Here is a 15,278-nt window from a genome sequence, read left to right as displayed (position 1 = left end):
TGAGACCTCCGTGCCAGAGAGAATTCAAATTTCTGTCAGCCCCAGAACACTGGCGGGGTGGCTGGAGGTCCCAGTTGGGAAGTCCCTCCCTGGGCAGAACTTGGAGACCTCCATGCCTGGGAGAATTCAAATCTCTGTCAGCCCCAGAACACTGGCGGGGGTGGCTGGAGGCCCCAGTTGGGAGGTCCCTTACTGGAAGGGACCCCAAGAACTGCATCCCAAAGATAATTCAAATATCTGTCAGCCCCAGAACACTGGCGAGGGTGGCTGGAAGCCTCAGTAGGGAGGTCTCTCACTGAGCAGGACCTCGAGACCTCCATACAAGGGGGAATTCAAATCTCTGTCAGCCTCAGAACACTGGCGGGGGTAGCTGGAGGCCCCGGTTGGGAGGTCCCTCACTGGGCAGGACCTCGAGACCTCCATGCCAGGGAGAATTCAAATCTCTGCCAGCCCGAGAACACTGGTGGGGGTGGCTGGAGGCCCTGGTTGGGAGGTCCCGCCCAATGAGGAGGAACGGATCATAGACCTTCTTAAAGACCCAGTGTGGCCACATTTTGGTAGAGCACCTTGCTATGCCAACCCCTCCAGTGTTCTCAGGATGACAGATTTGGATTCTCCCTGGCATGGAGGTCTTCAGGTCCTGCCAAGAGATGGACCTCCCAACCGAGGCCTCCAGCCACCCCTGCCAGTGTTCTGGGGCTGATAGAGATTTGAATTCTCCTTGGCATGAAGGTCTCAAAGTCTGACCCAGTGAGGGACCTCCCAACCATGGCCTCCAGCCACCCCGAGTGGTGTTCTCGGGCTGACAGAGATCTGAATTCTCCCTGGCATGTAGTTCTCAAGGTCCTGCCCAATGAGGGGCCTTTTAGCTGGGGTCTCCAGCCACCCCCACCGGTGTTCTCAGGATGACAGAGATTTGAATTCTCCTTGGCATGGAGGTCTCAGGATCCTGCCCAGTGAGGGACCTCCCAACCGGGGCCTGCAACCACCCCCGCCGGTGTTCTGGGGCTGACAGAGATTTGAATTCTCCCAGGCATGGAGGTCTCGAGGTCCTGCCCAGTGACGGACTTCCCAACCGGGACCTCCAGCCACCCCCGCCAGTGTTCTGGGGCTGAAAGAGATTTGAATTCTCCCAGGCATGGACGTCTCGAGGTCCTGCCCAGTGAGGGACCTCCCAACCAGGGCCTCCAGCCACCCCTGACAGTGTTCTGGGGCTGACAGAGATTTGAATTCTCCTTGGCGTGGAGGTCTCGAGGTCGTGCTCATTGAGGGACCTCCCAACAGGGGCCTCCAGCCACCCCTGCCAGTGTTCTGGGGCTGACAGAGATTTGAATTCTCCCTGGCATGGAGTTCTTGAGGTCCTGCTCAGTGAGGGACCTCCCAACCAGGGCCTCAAGCCACCCCCGCCAGTGTTCTGTGGCTGACAGAGATTTGAATTCTCCCTGGCATGGAGGTCTCCGGGTCCCGTCCAGTGAGGGACCTCCCAAATTGGGCCTGCAACCACCCCTGCCAGTGTTCTGGGGCTGACAGAGATTTGAATTCTCTCTGGCATAGAGATCTTTAGGTCCTGCCCAGTGAGGGACCTCCCAACCAGGGCTTCCAGCCACCCCCGCCAGTGTTCTGGGGCTGACAGAGATTTGAATTCTCCCAGGTATGCAGTTCTTGGTTCTTGAAGTCCCGCCCAGTAAGGGTTCTCCTAACTGTGGCCTCCGGCCACCTCCACCTGTGTTCTCATGCTGAGAGATTTGAATTCTTCCTGACATGGAGGTCTCCAGTTCCTGCCCAGTGTGGGTCTTTTCAATTCAGGTCTCCAGCCACCTGCCCCTAGTGTTCTCAGGCTGACAGAGATTTGAATTCTCCCTGGCACATAGTTCTTGAGGTCCTGCCTCATGAAGGTCCTTTTAGCTGGGGTCTCCAGCCAACCCCACTGGTGTTCTGGGGTTGACAGGGGTTTGAGTTCTCCTTGGCATGGCGGTCTCGGGGTCCCGCCCAGTGAGGGACCTCCCAACCGGGGCCTCCAGCCACCCCCACCAGTGTTCTGGGGCTGACAGAGATTTGAATTCTCCCTGGCGTGGAGGTCTTGAGGTCCTGCTCAGTGAGGGACCTCCCAACCAGGGCCTCAAGCCACCCCCGCCAGTGTTCTGTGGCTGACAAAGATTTGAATTCTCCCTGGCATGGAGGTCTCCAGGTCCCGTCCGGTGAGGGACCTCCCAACTTGGGCCTGCAACCACCCCCGCCAGTGTTCTGGGGCTGACAGAGATTTGAATTCTCTCTGGCATGGAGGTCTTTAGGTCCTGCCCAGTGAGGGGCCTCCCAACCAGGGCTTCCAGCCACCCCTGCCAGTGTTCTGGGGCTGACAGAGATTTGAATTCTCCCTGGCATGGAGGTCTCCGGGTCTGACCCAGTGAAGGACCTCCCAACTGAGGCCTCCAGCTAACTCTGTCAGTGTTCTGGGGCTGACAGAGATTTGAATTCTCCCTGGCATGGAGGTCTTGATGTGCTGCCAAGTGAGGGACCTCCCAATCGGGCCTCCATCCACCCCCACCGGTGTTGTCGGGCTGACAGAGATTTGTATTCTCCCTGGTATGGAGGTCTCAGCGTCTGGCTCAGTGAAGGACCTCGGCCTCCAGCCACCCCTGCCAGGGTTTTGGGGCTGACAGAGATTTGAATTCTCCCTGGCATGGAGGTCTTGAAGTCCTGCCCAATGAGGGACCTCTCAACTGTGGCCTCCACCCACCCCCACAGGTGTTCTCAGGCTGACAGAAATCTGAATTCTCCCTGGCACGTAGTTCTCAAGGTCCCACCCAATGAGGGTCCTTTTAGCTGGAGTCTCCAGCCAATCCCACCGGTATTCTTAGGCTGACAGATATTTGAGTTCTCCCTGGCATGGAGGTCTGGGGGTCTTGCCCAGTGAGGAACCTCCCAACCGGGGCCTCCAGCCACCCTCGCCGGTGTTCTTGGGCTGACAGAGATTTGAATTCTCCCAGGCATGGAGTTCTTGAGGTCCCACCCAGTTAGGGTTCTCCTAACTGGGACCTCTGGCCACCCCCACCTGTGTTCTTATGCTAACAGAGGTTTGAATTATTCCTGGCATGGAGGTCTCCAGTTCCTGCCCAGTGAGGGTCCTTTCAACTCAGGCCTCCAGGCAACTCGCCCCACCCCCACCAGTGTTCTCAGGCTGATGGAGATTTTAATTCTCCTTGGCATGGAGGTATTGGGGTCCCACCCAGTGAGGGACCTCCCAACGGGGGCCTGCAGCCACCCCTGCCAGTGTTCTGGGGCTGACAGAGATTTGAATTCTCCCTGGCATGGAGGTCTTGACTTGAGGTCCTGCCCAGTGAGGGACCTCCCAACCGGGGCCTCCAGCCACCCCCGCCAGTGTTCTGGGGCTGACAGTGATTTGAATTCTCCCAGGCATGGAGGTCTTGAGGTCCTGCCCAGTGAGGGACCTCCCAACCAGCCCTCCAGCCAACCCTACTGGTGTTCTCAGGCTGACAGAGATTTGAATTCTCCCTGGCAAGTAATTCACAAGGTCCCACCCAATGAGGCTCCTTTTAGCTGCGTTGTCCAGCCACCCCCACTGGTGTTCTCAGGCTGATAGAGATTTGAGTTCTCCCTGGCATGGAGGTCTTGTGATCTCACCCAGTGAGGCACCTACCAACCGGGGCCTCCAGCCACCCCCACCTTTGTTCTGGGACTGACAGAGATTTGAATTCTCCCTGGCATGGATGTCTCCGGATCTGGCCCAGTGAAGGACCTCCCAACTGGGGTATCCAGCCACCCCCACCAGTTTTCTGGGGCTGACAGAGATTTGAATCCTCCCTGGCATGGAGGTCTCGGGGTCCCACCCAGTGAGGACCCCCCAACTAGGGCTTGCAACCACCCCGCCAGTGTTCTGGGGCTGACAGAGATTTGAATTCTCTCTGGCATGGAGATCTCGGGGTCTGGCCCAGTGAGGGACCTCCCAATCGGGGCCTCCAGCCACCCCTGCCAGTGTGCTGGGGCTGATAGGGATTTGAATTCTCCCTGGCATGGAGTTCTTGAGGTCCCACCCAGTGAGAGTTCTCCTAACTGGGCCCTCTGGCCACCCCTACCTGTGTACTCATGCTGACAGAGATTTGAATTCTCCCTGGCTTGGAGGTCTCCAGTTCCTGCCCAGTGAAGGTCCTTTCAACTCGGGCCCCCAGCCACCACCCCGCCCTCTCCCCCAGTGTCCTCAGGCTGCCAGAGATTTGAATTATCCCTGGCGTGGAGGTCTCAAGGTCCTGCCCGGTGAGGGATCACCCCACTGGGACCTACAGTCACTCCTCCGAGAACACTCCTGGGTGTTCTCGGGCCCAAAGATATTTGAATTCTTGGGATGAGATGGCCAAAGGTGAGCTGCCATCTTTGCTGTTTGTGCAACTTAGCCATTCCAGCCTGAGGGCTTTGTAGAATCCATACCTACCAGGGGCAGAAGGGTTCTTCCAGCACAACACAGCTACTGTACAAAATCTTGGTCAGGCAGATTCTTTTAGCAGGTTCCTGACCCATTCCTTCTTAATTGGCAGGACCTTGACAACTCTATCTGAGGGAGAATGTAAATCTCTGTCAACTCTAGAACTAAGGGGTAGAAGCCCCACTTTGGAGGTCTCACCCAATGAGGAATGGATCAGGGATATACTTAAAGAATCTTGCCATGATTTGGTAGAGCAGTTGTGCTGTTCTGGGGATCCCCTCCACCGCAGTCACTTTGGACTCTCCAAAGCCCACAGACTGGTATAGCTGAGTCACCCAAACAGCAAAGATGGCAGCCCCCTTCTTCCCCAGGGAACTCATCCCAGGGAGAAATCAAATCTCAGTCAGCCTGAGAGCACCTGCAGGAGTAGCTGTAGGCCCTAGTTGGGAGGTCCCACCCAGTGAGAAGGATGGATTGGGGACCCACATAAGGAGGCAGTCTGGCCACATTTTGGTAGAGCAGCTGTGCTGTGTGGGGGATCCCTTCTGCCCTCAGTTGGTTTGGGTTTTCAAAATCCCAACAGGCTGGAATGTCTAAGTTACCCAAACAACAAAGATGGTGGCCTGCCCTGTCCCATAGGAACTCAGTCTCAGGTAGGTAAAACACTGTTGCTGGTGGCTGGCTGGAGTTGTTTCCTTGATTATGTGAGTAATGCGAGTACCTGGTTGTTTCAGTTGAAGGTGCTGTATTGACTTGCCCCTTTCATTCCTCTCCATGAGAGCCACGCACCCTAGCCACTTCTAGTCAGTCATCTTGGCCACACACCCCCATAATCATATTTTTTAAGTAAATCATTCTTTAAAACTCTAACAAAGTATTTGAACATTTGAAAAGTGTGGAGCTTTAGAAATGCCTAATTACGTCTTAAGTTTGAGACACATAGAGGTTATGTACATTGTCAATTCCAGATTTTGCATCTTATAAGGAAAGGACTTAGATCTTATTCAGTCTTTGTGTGTCTAAAATATCTTCACCTGTAAAATGAGTATAATGAAGTACTTTATAGAGTTGTAAATGTTATATGTAAAAATATAGCAGTGAGGGGGCAGTGGGCTGGCCAAGGTGGCCGAGTTGAAGCAGCTAGTGTGTTTGGCTCTCACAGAGAGGAACACAAGGGGAGAGTCAATACTGCACCTTCAACTGAAACATCCAGGTGTTCATATTGGGACTAACCAAGGAAACAACTTGACCCAGGGAGAATGAAGAAAAGGCAAAATGACAGCACACCTGGGAGTACCACAGAGCCAGGGGAACTTCCCTCACCCAGGGAAGCAGTGAGTGAATGTGTGACCCTGGAAACCCATGCTTTTCCCATCGATCTTTGCAATCCTTGGGTCAGGAGATCTCATGAACCAACTTTACCAGGGCCTTCAGTCTGATGGAGCTACATGGAATCTTGGCACAGTAGCCACTCAGGCACACATGGAGACCTGGGAGGCTTAGGTACCTGGGCTTTCCTGCAAAAGTAGCTGCAACTCTGGCAAAATGGGAGGTTAGACCCTCATACATATCCCTAGGGAAGAGGCTGAATTCAGGGAGCTGAGCAGCAACAGCCTGCAGGCCCCACTTCCACAGCACCTCACAGGATAAGAGCCACTGGCTTGGAATTCCAGCCAGCCACCAGCAACAGTGTTGAGCCTCCCCGAGACGGAGCTCCTGAGAGAAGGGACAGGCCACCATCTTTGCTGTTTGGGCAACTTAGCTGATCCAGCCTTTGGGATTTGGAAAGTCTCAGTGGACCAGGGGCAGAGGGATCCACCAGCACAGCACAGTGCTACTCTACCAAAATATGGCCAGACTGCTGCTTTAAGAAGGTCCCCAATCCCATTCCTCCTCACTGGGCAGGACCTCCCAACCAGGGCCTCTAGCTGCCCACTCTGGTATTCTCGGGCTGACAGAGATTTGAATTCTCCCTGAGATGGAGTGCCCCGAGGGAGGGATGGGCCGCCATATTTGATGTTTTGGCAACTTAGCCATTCCAGCCTTTGGGCTTTAGTGTCCCAGCTGACTTAGGGTGGATATAGCCCCCAAGCTGCCATACAAAAGCATAGCCAGACTGCTTCTTTAAGCAGGTCCCTGATTGATTCCTCCTCACTGTTTGGGACTTCCCAACTGGGGCCTCCAACCAACCCCACTGGTGTTCTCCTGCTGACAGAGATTTCAATTTTTTCTGGGCTGGAGCTCCGTGATGGAGGGGCAGGCCACCATCTTTGCTGTTTTTGCAACTTAGCCACTTCAACCTTCAGTCTTTGGAGTGTCCAAGGAGACCAGGGGTGATGTGGACCCTCAGCATAGCACAGCAGCTCTATAAAAATGTGGCCAGACTGCTTTTTAAACACTTGCCCAATGTCATTCCTCCTCACTGGGCAAAACCTCCCAACTGGGGTCTCCAGCCACCTCCTAAAGGTGTGTTTGGGCCAGCAACAAGTTCATTCATACCTTCCTAGGGCAAAGCTTCCAAAGAGAGCAGTAGGCTGCCATCTTTGCTGTTTCACAGCCTTCACTGATGATAACTCCAGGTACTGGAAAATCTGAGGCTACTAGAGACTGGAGTGGGCCCTGGGCATACTGCAGCAGCCCTATGGAAAAGTGGCCAGACTGTTACCTGGGTTCCCATTCCTATATCTTCTCACTAGGCAAGTCTTGCAGGCTGGACTTCTACCTAACCCCCCTACCAGAGCTGTCGAGCCAGTAGCAACTCAGCCACTCCCTGGACAGAGCCTCCAGGGGCAACTGAAAGCCTCTCTGCCACTGCTTCTGCAGTGGAACCGTCCTTGCTACCCTCAGACTGATGAAGGAGCTAACACCCTTATCTACACCTTCAACAAGCTTTAATTGACCCAAGCCCATCTCCCATGGGTTCTACACACTCCCCACTGCTCATAACAGACAGGGAACCCCTGGATTGGCCCCGACAGCACAAATTCTCCGTCCTGGGCTGATTGCAATGAACAGTTGCTTGACCTGTATCTCTCCGGGGATGGAACCCTGAGGAGACAAACAAAAGACCCTTGGCTACAACCACTACTAATGTCCCTTCCTCTTCTGCCTCAAAGTTAGGGAAGAAACATAAACACTGAGATTGCTCCTAGGCTGCAGTGGGCAGCCTAGGAGTGCCAAGCCATGATCTACAGCCAGCACTCAAGGGGGAGAGAAGTACATTTTCAGATCATTGAGAGGGAACATGGCTGCAAACTGTGAGGAAACGTAGGGGAGCCACATGACCAAGCAAGAGTCTACTAACTGACCAGTAAGCTCAAGTGCCACCTACTGGATCACATCCCAAAGCTTCAGCACCAAAAATACCTTACTAATATACTCCCCTCTGAAACCAGAAATGAGAAGTCAGCTTCAAATAAAGACCGTGCACAAAGCCTCCCTTTCACAATTGTTACAAAGAGAATAAAATACCTAGGAATATAGCTAAGGAGGGGTGTGAAGAACCTCTTCATGGAGAACTACAAGCCACTGCTCAAGGAAATAAGAGAGGACACAAACAAAGGAGAAGGCCAGGGCATTGACCATGATCACCACGAAAGGCGTGATGCCTGGTGGCTCTGCTGAGAGCATGCTCTCTGTGTGCCAGTGGCCTCTGTAGGCAGAGGAAGGAAGGCTTGCCCTGGCACCAAGATCATTAAATGCACCATCACAGGCATGACAGGGTGAATCGTGTCATCTCATGGGAAGCATACCTCAGTTCCCCTCACTCTTCTGAGGACAGATACTGGGTCCGTCCCTGGACCTGGGTTGCTCAGGAGTGGGGCTGGGATGGGCTCTGGAACATAGCCCAGCCCTGCATTCATCCCCCAGACCGCTCAGCCAGCCACTACCCCATGTACCAGAAGCAGCATGTGTTCAACAGCAACCTCCACTGGGACTCCGGGGCCCTCCGCAGACTCAGCCACCTGGTGCGAGAGACTCACCTCAACTTCTCAAGGTAACACAGCTGAGCTCCCTGGAGTTTGGGAGGTGGGAGGGAAAGGGGTGAAGTTCCTCCATGTGACTCACAGCCTCTCCCTCAACAGGCCAATAGGAGAACACAGGAGACTGCAGACCATGCAGGTGGCCAGGCCAGAGCCCAGGGGCAGGAGAGGCCTCCTGTTTACAGGGCAGAGGGGAGGTTGGCAGGCAGGGCCTCCTGGTGCCTAGCAGGGGTCATGGCAGCTTCCCTGGATCACGTTGTTCCATATGCAGGGAGACATTGAGACTTGGCTTGGTGTGAGTGGCCCACTGCAGGTGAACCTTCACATTCTGACTCCTGATCTCTGCTCCTCAGATTTGCCCACCAGTTCCTAGATCCAGGCACATACATGTTTCAAGACAATGGGCAGCCAGAGAGCCTGGCCGTGGTGCTGGTGAAGGAGGAGGGGGTGGCCTGTAGTCCTGGCCTGTCCCCTGTGCAGCCCTCATCCCCATATCAGCTGGGCAGGCAAAGCGTCCTCAGGCACAGGCTGCCAAACCTGGGCCCAGACTGGGCAGTGATCACAGGTACTGATTGACAGGACATAGCAGCCAGGACTTGAGCAGGCAGGGAGGAGTGCCATGCCACAGGGCCCTGAGTGTCAGCCCTGTCCAAGTTCCTGGGACCCTAGTGTGTGTCAGCCCTGTCTGAGGCTCTGGGTGTAGCCACCAAACTCCAGATATGATGACAGTGACAGTGGCATGGTGCAGCTTGTCCTTGACCTGGGACTTCATTTGCAGGCAAAAATTTTCTCCATTTGGGGCCTCCTTTCTTCCCTCCCCTCCCCCCACTTCTCATGCTCCATTGGTCCTGGAAGCTGCCCCAGTGGACAGGGTCCCTGAGTGGAGTCACAGGATCACAGACATCCTAGACTAGCCCCCAGTGTGGGTTTCCCATCTTCTTTCCTTCTTTTCTCCAGAGGTCAGCAATCCGCACTGAGCTCTTTAGGCTTGGGCCTGCCCAGTGGGCAGAAAGGACACAGCCCTCTGACGGCTAAGACTCAGAGCACTGGGCAAAGGGCAGCAGCTCTTTCTTTCACACACACACACACACACACATGCTTGCATACATGCATGCATGCACACATACACTCAGAGCGCAGGCCTCATGTGGGGCTGTCCCAGGAGGGTCCTCACACAGAAGGGCACAGGGTAGTGGGGAGGGCCTCCCAGGGGGAGACTAATGGCCCAGAGGCAGGAAAGGAGCGTGAAGAGTTCAACCGCAAGGGCAGCAGGGCAGAGGCCAGGGCCACTGAGGCAAATGCAAAATAGCGGTTCTCACGTTCCCAGGCAGCCTGGAGGGGCTCTGAGTGGCCACCAAGTAGCCCCATTCCCCTCTCCCGCCCACCTTCCAGGGGTGCTGCTGGCTGTTGGCTTGGCAACTGTGCTGTTGATGGGCCTGGACCTCCTGCTGAGTCCCTCCCTGCCCCACGCCTGCCCCATGCCTGCCCCATGCAGGCTTGGAAGCCTCAGTGGAGAAGCCTGGGACAGCCTCAAGTGCCTGCTGAGTATGTGATCCTCAGGGACAGGTGAGTCCCCCCTGCCCCCCACACACCAGGCCCAGCCCTGGCCAGCCCGGGGACTGCTGTGGCGGGTCTGGCCACTCTCCAGGAGCCCGGGCACTGGCCAAGCTTCCCCTGTCCCTGTGGACTTGGGACAGATGCCCTTTAGAGTTAACCTGTGATGTGGGCTCCACATGGGGTTCAGCACTGCAGCTCATGTCTAGGCACTGAGGCTGGTTCTTCCTTTCAGCCTCCCATTCTATGAAGACCTTGGCCCTTGGGGATCTGGGGAAGGAGCTGACTCCGAGAAGGCCATGAGCTGGGGCACAGGTACCATGCTGGTGTGCAGCCAACCCCTCCTCAACAATACTTGTTATTTTCCTTTTACTAGATAGTAGGTATCCTACTGGGGGCGTATACATTGATATCTTTTTGTAGTTTTGATTTGCATTCTTCCCTAATGATTAGTCATATTGAGCATCTTTTTATGTGCTTATTGGCCATTTGTATATCTTCTTTTGAGAAATATCTATTGGAGTTCTTTGTCCAGTTTTGAATTAAGTTGCTTGGTTTTTGTGGTTGTTGTTGTTGACTTTCAAGAGTTCTCTATTTATCACATACATGATTTGACAATAGACAATATTTTCTGTGGTTCTGTGTTGCCTTTTTACTCTGTTTATGGTGGTTTTTGATGCATGAAATGTTTTTTAAGTCATGAAATTCAGTTTGCATATTTTTTCTTTTATTGCCTGTGCCTTTGGTATTGAATTCAAAAATTCGTTGCCAAATCCAATATTGTGATGTTTTTGTCCTGTGTTTTCTTCTAAGAATGTTATTGTTTTAGGTCATACATTTAGGTGTTTGATCCATTTTAGTTAATTTTTGTGTGTGGTATTAGGAAAGAGTCCAACTTCATTCTTTCACATGTGGATATCTAGTTCTCTGAGCACAATTTATTGAAAAGACTGTCCTTCTTCCCCCTGAAGGGTCTTGGGTTCCTTGTCAAAAGTGATTCGACTGTATCTGGAATGGGTTATTTCTGGACTCTCAATCCTTTTACCAGTTATAGGTCTATTCAGATTTTCTCTTTCTTCATGATTTAGTCATGGTGGGTTTTGTGTTTCCAGGAACTTGCCCATTTCATCTAGGTTGTCTTAATTTGTTGGCATACAATTGTTCATAGTACTCTTATAGTCCTATTTTATTTTTGTAGACTTGTCCACATTTTCACTTCTGATTTTAGTAAACTGAATCTCCTTTTTTTCTTAGTTCATCTAGCTAAAAATATGTCAATTTTGTTCATCTCTCCCAAGAAACAACTTTTGATTTTCTCTATTTTTTGTGTTTATCTCTGCTGTAATCTTTGTTATTTCCTTCCTTCTGCTAGCTTTGAGTTAAGTTTGTTCCTCTTTTTCTAGTTTCTTAAGTTGTAAAGTTAGGTTGTTCATAGAGAGATTTTTTTGTTTTTTGATACAAATATTTATAGGTACACATTTTACCCCTTGGGTTGGTAGGTGGTGCTTTTTTATGTTCAGTCATCTCTAATTCTTTTCTAATTTCCCCTATGATTGCTTCTTTGATCCACTGGTTGTTTAAAAATGTGTTGTTTAATTTCCAAAAGTTCTTGGATTTTTTAGTTTTTCTTCAATTACTAATTTCTAGCTTCATCCCACTGTGGTTAAAGAAGATACTTTTTATGATATCCATCTTTTTAAATTTACTGAGACTTAATTTGTGGCCTAACATATGCTCTATCCTGGAAAACATCCCATAAGCACTTTAGAAAAATATGCACGCTGTTTTTGTTGGGTAATGTTTTCTATATGTCTGTTAGATCTAGCTGGTTTATTGTGTGTTTAAGTCCCCTATTTCCTTACTTACATGTTGTCTGGTTGTTCTATTATTAAGAAGTGGGTATATATACACCATGGAATACCATGCAGTCATAAAAAAGAATGAATTCATGTCCTTTGCAGGGACATGGATGAAGCTGGAAGCCATCATTCTCAGCAAACTAACACAGGCAGAGAAAACCAAACACCGCATGTTATCACTCAAAAGTGGGAGTTGAACAATGAGAACACATGGACACACGGAGGGGAACATCACGCACCAGGGCCTGTTAGGGGGTGGGGGGACAAGGAGAGGAAGAGCATTAGGACAAACACCTAATGCCTGCAGGGCTTAAAACCTAGATGATGAGTTGATAGGTGAAGCAAACCACCGTGGCACATGTATATCTATGTAAGAAGCCTGCACTTTCTACACATGTATCCCAGAAATTAAAGTAAAATTAAATACATAAATAAGTGGATATTGCAGTCTCCAACCATTATTGTAGAACTATTTCTCCCTTCAATTCTGGCAGTTTTTACTTTGCATATTTTAGTGGGCTGTCATTCAGTGCGTCATGCATATCATGACGTATCAAGCATATCCCTGCTGCACTGAACCTTTTATTAGTATTAATATATATATAGTGTACTTCTTTGTCTCTTGTAAACTTTTTTAATTTAAAGTTTATTTTGTGTAATACTAATATAACTATCCCTGCTCTCTTTTGGTTACTCTTTTCATGGAATATCTTTGTCTGTTCACTTTCAATCTAGTTGTGTCTTTGAATGTAAAGTGAGACTTTGTAGATAGCAAATCTACAAAGCTGATCATGTGTTTTTATGATCATGTGTTGGATCATGTGTTCTTATCCATTCTGTCAATCTCTTTTTATTGGAGACTTCAATCTATTTACATTTAAGGTAGTTATGATAAGGAGGGACTTATTTTTGTCATTTTGCTATGTGTGAGAATGGGTAGACAGTGAGGTGAACTCAGGTGGAGGGGAAAGCAGGGAAAGGCCATCAGACAAGGCCTAGGAGGACCCAGCAAACAGCCTCCCCAGCAAGGTTGAAGACAGGGAGACTCACTCTCAGCAAAGCGTGAGGCAGTGCTGCCACCCAGCTCTGGTGTCGTGCCCATCCTGCCACCTCCTATACCTAGAGGCCTCCTTCTTCCTCTGCCTCCATCAAGCCTCCTCCCACCTTCACCCCCCAGTGCTGGCTCCCTCCCCAGAGCTGGCCCCTCCTGCAGGTGGGCATCCCACCTCCTCCACCTGCCCATTCTTCCTTCAAAGCCCTGTGGGAAAGAGGAAAGCTGCTGAGTGCACCTCTTGGCCCAAGGTCTCCTCATCCTGAAGTCTCAATCCAAGGCCTCCTCATCCTGAAGTCTCAATCCAAGGCCTCTTCCTGCAGGGAGCCGCTCCTGTCCCAGACCCTGGAGGACTTCATCATCCGCACACTCTACGACAAGCTTGAGGACCAGAACCTGCATGTTGCATCCCAGCTGAGCAAGCACAGGAGTGATGCCCTGGCCTTCTACAGGGCCACTGCCCAGCAGCTCCAGGGACTCCTGGTCAGCCCCCATCCCCAGACTGCCACCTGGGGAGCAGCCACCCACCCCTTCTGGATACTGCTGAGCCAAGAAGGACACCCACAGCTAAGAGGGTGACCCTGGTTCTTCCAGGACTTTCTGCAGGGCCTCAGCAGGACTGAGCTGCAAGCTCTGGGCAGGGGTGGAGACCCTGAGACAGATCCCAAAGCCATTGCCAGGGCAGACACTGGGCAAAGCCAGGAACTATGGGGCAGCCACACTGCAGCTTCTCAAAGGGAGTGCCAGCAGCCCCCTCCAGGTGAGGGTAGGGGCCTGGGTTGGGAGGACAGCAGGTGAAAACTCCTAGCATGAACTAGGAAGTGATTTGCATGCCTGGGGAGTAAATTGCCCAGTAATCAAGATAATAGGGGGCACAGCAACGTTGTCTTGCCAGCATTTAGAGGGGGTGGAGACACTCCCGCTGGGAGAAGAGCACATATGGCTTCAGGCAGATGGTGACAGGGAGCTGGCCTCACCCCTCCTGCAGGGAATAGGGATTCTGGGACTCCCTACTGTGTCCCTCCACAGCCCCTGAGGAGCTGTTTTATACACACAGGACAGGTATTGCCTCACTGAACCAATTCAGTTGTCACAGGAAACCTGTGAATGAAATTATCACCATCTCCATTTTATACTTGAGGAACTGAAGCTTATAGAAGCTGACAGAACCAAACACCATCCTGCCAGAAGCCCAGTCCCAGCTACACCCTCTCCTCTCCAGCTGGAAGGGAATAAAGGGGCTTACCAACCAAGGTCAGCGGCTGCTCTGCCCAGCCACTGAGGCTCCAGTTCCAAGAGCCGCAGGCCTGCCATGGAGTTCCTGGCCCTTCCGGGGAGGCAGACTGGGTAGGCCGGGCTAGGGTCCCACCCCACTTGTCCTTCATGAAGGTCATGCTCCAGAAAGGGGTGGGTTTCTTGAAAATGTGTCACTTTTTTGTGACCATATCCCTGGATAAGGGGCCCTCCAAGGCCCTGTGGGCCCAGTTGGTGGGGAGCTGAGGAGCAGGTCAGAGGCCAGAAACCCTGCTGTCCTCACCCCACGCTGCAGAGCATGGGTTGAGCCTTCCTTGATCTTCACTGTAGGCCAGTTCTTCTCCATCTTCTGGTTAGTACACTGGTGAGCTAGGACACCTGGCCAAGTGACTGTGAGAAGGAAGGGGCCAAGAAAACCACCTTCTTCTGAACTTTGCCTGAGACTAAGCTAAAAACTCTATGTCCCAGGCTGGTCATGGTGGCTCACACCTGTAATCCCAACACTTTGGGAGGCCAAGGCTGATGGATCACCTGAGGTCAGGAGTTAGAGATCAGCCTGGCCAACATGGTGAAACCCCGTCTCTACTAAAAATACAAAAATTAGCCAGGTGTGATAATGCATGCCTGTAATCCCAGCTATTCTGGAGGCTGAGGTGGGAGGATTGCTTTAACCTGGGAGGTGGAGGCAGAGGTTGCAGTGAGCCAAGATCATGCCACTGCACACTAGCCTGGGTGACAGAGCCTGTCTCAAAAAACAAACAAACAACAAAAAAAACCAAAAACAAAACAAAACAAAAAAAACCTCTATGTCCCGAAGATTCCCCTTTGCTTCCTGATTGGAAGCTGGTTGCAAGGCTGCACGAAGCCTTGCATTCCTCCCAAGCTATCACTAACTGCAAGGCAGGTTAAGTTTTTTTCTTAGAAAGGGACTTTTTTTTTTAAAAGAGAAAGAAAGGATGGGATGAAACTCTTATCAAATTAATAAGAATAAAGCAATTAATAAACACTTTGGTGAAATTATCCTACAACTCAGAAAAACTACTCTGAGTGGCTATTTCAAAAATCTCACTGTGGGGCCCCAGAAGACTGTGCCTGGCATGGCTGCCATCAGGTGTGGGTGGCTGGGGGTGCCTGGGGTG

At 51.6% G+C, this 15,278-nt stretch overlaps 1 protein-coding gene across 1 annotated transcript in view; it reads left to right on the top strand.

Annotated features, from left to right (window-relative positions):
* Nucleotides 1–451: 451 nt before the first annotated feature.
* The window catches only part of LOC134760842 (uncharacterized), a 28,306-nt gene continuing 13,479 nt past the window's right edge, over nucleotides 452–15,278 (top strand). The window contains exons 1-4 of the mRNA XM_063720847.1: nucleotides 452–8,435; nucleotides 9,814–9,987; nucleotides 13,209–13,368; nucleotides 13,480–13,645. Of these exons, the coding sequence (XP_063576917.1) occupies nucleotides 8,137–8,435; nucleotides 9,814–9,987; nucleotides 13,209–13,368; nucleotides 13,480–13,645 (799 nt within the window). The 5' untranslated portion in view covers nucleotides 452–8,136. The remainder of the gene's footprint in view (nucleotides 8,436–9,813; nucleotides 9,988–13,208; nucleotides 13,369–13,479; nucleotides 13,646–15,278) is intronic.

This window comes from Pongo abelii, chromosome 22 (genome assembly GCF_028885655.2).
Source record: "Pongo abelii isolate AG06213 chromosome 22, NHGRI_mPonAbe1-v2.0_pri, whole genome shotgun sequence".
NCBI classification, from domain to species: domain Eukaryota; kingdom Metazoa; phylum Chordata; class Mammalia; order Primates; family Hominidae; genus Pongo; species Pongo abelii.
Note: the sequence above shows the minus strand (reverse complement) of the source record. Positions and strands in the feature narration are given on the sequence as shown.